This window comes from Vitis vinifera, chromosome 17 (genome assembly GCF_030704535.1).
Source record: "Vitis vinifera cultivar Pinot Noir 40024 chromosome 17, ASM3070453v1".
Taxonomy (NCBI): domain Eukaryota; kingdom Viridiplantae; phylum Streptophyta; class Magnoliopsida; order Vitales; family Vitaceae; genus Vitis; species Vitis vinifera.
In genome coordinates, this window is record NC_081821.1 from 10,086,068 (window position 1) to 10,091,309 (window position 5,242).

General features: G+C 29.4%; 1 protein-coding gene across 3 annotated transcripts; it reads left to right on the forward strand.

Moving 5' to 3' along the window:
• Positions 1–2,466: 2,466 nt before the first annotated feature.
• Positions 2,467–4,864, forward strand: LOC100258765 (carbonic anhydrase 2). 3 transcript variants are annotated; one of them, XM_002282645.5, is made up of 9 exons: positions 2,467–2,534; positions 2,901–2,968; positions 3,163–3,312; positions 3,483–3,531; positions 3,632–3,748; positions 3,856–3,909; positions 3,991–4,076; positions 4,161–4,266; positions 4,504–4,864. In XM_002282645.5, the coding sequence occupies exons 1-9, from the start codon at positions 2,532–2,534 to the stop codon at positions 4,666–4,668; spliced, it is 798 nt and encodes a 265-aa protein (XP_002282681.2). In that variant the 5' UTR covers positions 2,467–2,531; the 3' UTR covers positions 4,669–4,864. The 3 variants fall into 3 exon arrangements, with proteins under 3 accessions (XP_002282681.2, XP_010663174.1, XP_019081893.1); XM_010664872.3 differs by lacking the exon at positions 2,467–2,534 and adding an exon at positions 2,541–2,673; XM_019226348.2 differs by lacking the exon at positions 2,467–2,534 and having other exon boundaries at positions 2,541–2,968.
• Positions 4,865–5,242: the final 378 nt, after the last annotated feature.

The window sequence follows — 5,242 nt, forward strand, 5'->3', positions numbered from 1 at the left end:
TTTTCTTTTTTCTTAAATTTTCACTCAATTTCTTTTGAAAACCAAACAAAACCTATAAATGTTTTTTTAACCACAACGTGTCAATGAAGTTGTTTGTCGATATCCATTATTTTACTAAGAATTTTCAACCCTATAGATATAGCCTAAGGAGCATAAAATTGAGGTAAGAAAAGAAGGACATGGCCAATAATTTTTGTTTCTTGTTTTGGTGGGCATGAATTAATATACGGTTGTTTGTTTCGTGGGAAAATCAATAAAGCAAGTTAAAAAGATGTGATTGGACTTAGAGAAAATATTTTCTAAGGTAAGACCCTTGAGATGCTCACACAAAAGACATCTTAAACGTGCACGTAAGATTGTAGATAGACTCCATCATATTTTTTTATTTTCTTTCTTGAAATATTATTTAACTTAAGCCTCTTTTTTTTTCTTATGATTATTTAATTTTGTCAATTTTCATAATTAATTTTCTTAAAATATTATTAACAATATAAATTAAGAAGCAATAGGTCCAGCTGTAATTTGATAAATTCATGTAAATTTCTGTCGGTTTTGAGTTTTTGATATGATTAAGATGATTTAGTTCTTCTTCTTTTTTCTTTTTTTCTTTTTTTTTTATTTAATTAAGTCATTTAAAAAATATTTTATCTAAAAATCAAAATTAACTTTTATGTAAATATAGAATCCAAAAAAACCTTTGTAGTGATGTTTATTAGATTTTAGACAAATTCAAAATTTTTTCCCAACTTCAACTAAAAGAACAAGCACCAATAAAACACCTTTATTTTCATCAAATTAATGGCTCATTTTAAAAGTACTTAATAATATGATTCAATACTAAGGTGTTGTTTTTTTGTTTGTAAGGTATTGGTTTGTATTTTTTTTTTCTCAAAGCAATTTATTTTCAGATTTTAGATTATTTATCTATTTATTTATTTTTTTACTTTTTATTGACTTATTGCTTATTTCTTAAATTTTTTAATTAAGTAGAAAAAAATTAAAATATAGTGTTTATTTTTTTTATTTGATTCTAAATAGAACTTAAAATTAAATAGTATTTAATAATGTTAAATATTTTGTTTGTTTTCATAATATTTTATTTATATTAAGTATTAAAAAGTAAAGAAAAACCAATATACTATTTTTTTTCCTATTTAGAAATAGTCAAATATTTTTATTTTTTTCTGTTTAATAAAAAATTTATAATAAGTTATGAAAATGTAGAAAAACAAACGGGTTTTAAAGTCTGAAAGTAAATTACTTTCTCAGCAAAAAACTAAAAAAACAAACACCCTTATTTTTTTTTTAAATATGAAAAATGACTAATGATTTTTCTTTATTTTTTAATACTTAATAGAAATAAAATATTAAAAATCAAACAACTTAATACTTTTAAGTTTTGTTTAAAGTTAAGTAAAAAAAATAAATAAATAAACACCACCTAAACAATAATTTTTATTTTTTTTGATGAGACACCAATGAATAGAGAGTTGAAATTTTGGAAGATATAAACCTATACACACTAATCATGATTATCAAGTGTGACTTTAGAAAATAAAACTAAAATAATACATTTTCTCATTATTCAATTGTATTAGGTTAAAGACTTTTTCAACTTCAACTTTTGCAAATTATTACAAAAAGATTTTCGATCATCCAAGACTCAACCAATTTAAGGAACATTAGGAATTTGAAAAGTTTGAAAAGAAAGGAAGAATTAGAAATTTCTTTAAATATTTTACTTCAATGATTCTCTATATTTTGTATAATTATTTTTAAAAATAATTAAAATATATATTTTTTTAAATACTCTATTCTAAAAACAATTCTTAAAAACTAGTTAAGGAATAATGGACAACCAAACTCGTTTTCATATATATTTTTTTCAAAAACAAAAAACCATTAATATTCTCAAACATAATCCATCTTTTTCATAATGAATTCTTATAGAAACATTTTCTATATATATATAAAAAAAATGATGGGAGGTGTTTTCAAGTTTAGAAAATAATTTTCTATTTTTAAAAATAAAAAACTATTTTTAAAAATAAAAAACTATTTTTAAAAATCTTAATATTTATTATTGTTTGTTGGCAACTATTAATCATAAGGTACAAAATCATCCAAATGAGAAAAACCCATCAAGGAATTTCATTAAATCCCAACTAAAATCGTTTTGTTCATCTTGTGGGGATAAATGATACACTAATGAATCATTAAGGAAACTTGTAAACCAACGTCTCTAGAGAATTGAAAGAGACGTGTTAGTTTCAATTTCTTTTACTTAATTGGGACTGGGGCATCATAGTGGAAACCATCTTGTCGGCAACTGTAAAACCAAATTTTTAAATGTGTCTTCCATGTGAAGAACGTTTTCCCCCACTTACGTACGTAGAAAGTACGTATATTTTTTCCTACCATATATAATCAGACTTATATTGGCCTATAAGTAGGAACCTTCCGTAAGAACAGATACCATCAATTCTTCATAAGAGATTAACCACCTACTCCTCTCCTCTCTTAAGAAATTAATGGTCTGTCCATAGTTCAAGTGTTCATGCATTTTTAATTTGTATTTCGTAGATTTGATCTTACACTATTCTGCAGTTCTGATCATCTCCATTTGAATTATCAGTTGATCATTCTGAAGAAACCCACTATTCATTTCCTTGGGTATTTTTCAATTTGCATGCATATATGCTATTAGGCTTTCCCTTAATTTTCTTGAAGTCCAAAGGACAACTACACGCATGCAGCTTTCAGATTCCTATTGAAAAAAGTTTGAATTCAGAAACGGAGCTTCACAGGAAAAAAAAAAAAAAAGGAAGAAAAAAAAGGGAAGCTATATATATCAGTAGCACTACTAATGTTTCTCACTTCCCAATTTTCAAAATTTGCAGCAACACAACATGGATATGGCGACGAGCTCATCTGATGTAGCCATTGAAGGACTGAGGCCGCTTCTGAGGTATCCTATATGAGTAATAAATTTTGGTTTATATGTATATATATAAATCAGCAGTTTGTGGTGTTTCTGAAGCTGATTTACAAAATAGTAGAATATATTTGTATATTAGATGATGTGTTTAATTGTTATTTTCGGGAATTTCCACTCTGTTTGTTTACTAAGAAACTAATGGAGTTAACTTGTTGCTTTGGTAGTGATAAGGAAGGTCTGGATGAAATAGCTGCAGCAAAAATTGAGAAGTTGACCGCTGAGTTGCAAGAGCAAGAGCAGGAGCAAGATCATGAGTGTGATCCTGTCGAGAGGATTAAAGACGGGTTTATTCACTTCAAAATCCACCATTTCGAGTACGATGGCATTATCTCTATAAAAAAAACTAAGTATACCTAAAAGCATACATGAATAATCAAGAGAAAATAAAGTCTAGGAGAATCCTTCTCCCCTTTTCTTTTTTCCTTTGAATAATTTGGATAAATTAATTTTTCTTATGGATATGGCAATTGGCATGATTTTGCAGCAAGTATCCAGATTACTATAAACAACTTGCAGAAGGGCAGCACCCCAAGGTACTCTTTATAAGCTATGATTTCCTAATCGAACAGCATTTTTTTTCCCTACCCAGTTTTGATGGAACCTTACCTAATGGAACATTTTCTTATCCTGCAGTTTCTGGTGTTTGCGTGCTCTGACTCCCGCGTTAGCCCCTCTCATGTCCTCAACTTCAAGCCAGGGGAAGCCTTCATGTGCAGGAACATTGCTAACTTGGTTCCTGCATTTAACCAGGTGGATTTCCAATTTTGCAATAATAAGCTGTCTTTGGCCAAAAGCCATGGCATTCTCATTAGCTTTGTAGCAGTCTTGCATTATACATGTGTTTGTGTGGTTCACAGTTGAGGTACTCAGGAGTTGGTGCAGTCATTGAATATGCAGTCAAGCATCTTGAGGTGAATTCCAATTCACTTTTTTTGTCTTTTCTGGAGGGATTTCTTCATGTCTTTATGGATGAGAAATTAACTTAATCACAGGTGGAGAACATCCTGGTCATAGGGCATAGTCGCTGTGGTGGGATAGAGGCCCTTATGTCTCTTCCTGCTGATGGAACTACTTCCAAGTATGGCTCATAACCTAATTCCTCCATTATTAAAAACTTACTACTAAGAATCATCTTTCTCACCCATCTAACTGATATTTGCAGTGACTTCATCGATGACTGGGTCAAAATTGCTTTACCAGCCAAGGCCAAGGTGGAATCAGAGTGGAGCGATGCAACATTTGAGCAACAATGTGAATATTTGGGAAGGGTAATCTTATAAAAATGTTTTAAAGTCATTAAATCATTTGAATTCAAAGCGGATAATATTTACATGATTTAGAGCTAATCATTACAAATAACATTAAAACAGGTTCCCAATCCAATATGACAATGTTATGTCCATATAAGGGGAAAAAAAAATGAACATTATATATGTATGAAAATATCTGCATTATTTGGAGTGAATCATTATAGTTCATCATGAGTGATGAATAATTTTGTGCAGGAATCGGTGAATTTGTCCCTAGTCAATCTGCTGAGTTATCCATATGTGCAAGCAGCATTAGCTAATAAAGCTTTGAAGTTGATGGGTGGTTACTACGACTTCGTTAATGGAACTTTTGGGCTCTGGAAAGCTGATTTTGATATTAAACCCCCAATTATCATATAAATTTGGAGCAAGTCAAGCCCCCAACCAACGTGTTTGCTTACTTTTTCACTTCAACAATGTAGTGTTTTTGTGTTCAATGATGAATAATTCCCAAGGAAAAAAGACAGAGCGACTTCTATGCTTGCTCTACTTATCTTGGTTTCCTCTATATGCTGTCTGAAAATAATGAATTTGTTCATGCTGATTTTCTTTTCCTTTTCCTCGGAATCTTTTGATATCCTAGGCAACATCATTTGCTTACTCATGCATGTGCATGATACATCTATGATAAGGTACTTCATCATATGTATTGCTCACAAGAAAACAGAAAATAGAGAATATTATTGAAGACATAAATTAGATCTAATTATTGGATTTCCAAAATATCAAAGATTTCCTTACACTTTGCATCCATATCTAAATCATATGTCCCTTTACTCCATTAAGTGTCTCATTTGCTTCCTCACACATCTCTTTCAACCATATACCATCTTTGCAAACTCATCTATATCTCGTAACCTTTTTACCTAAAAATATTCTTAATAACTTTATTATATAAAAAAAACTATTATTAAAACACACTCTTAATCAAGCA

Coding starts and splice junctions, on each gene's coding strand:
- LOC100258765 (XM_002282645.5), top strand. Junction 3,749..3,855: donor TGGTTCCTGCATTTAACCAG/GTGGATTTCCAA, acceptor TGTGGTTCACAG/TTGAGGTACTCAGGAGTTGG. Junction 4,267..4,503: donor AATGTGAATATTTGGGAAGG/GTAATCTTATAA, acceptor AATTTTGTGCAG/GAATCGGTGAATTTGTCCCT.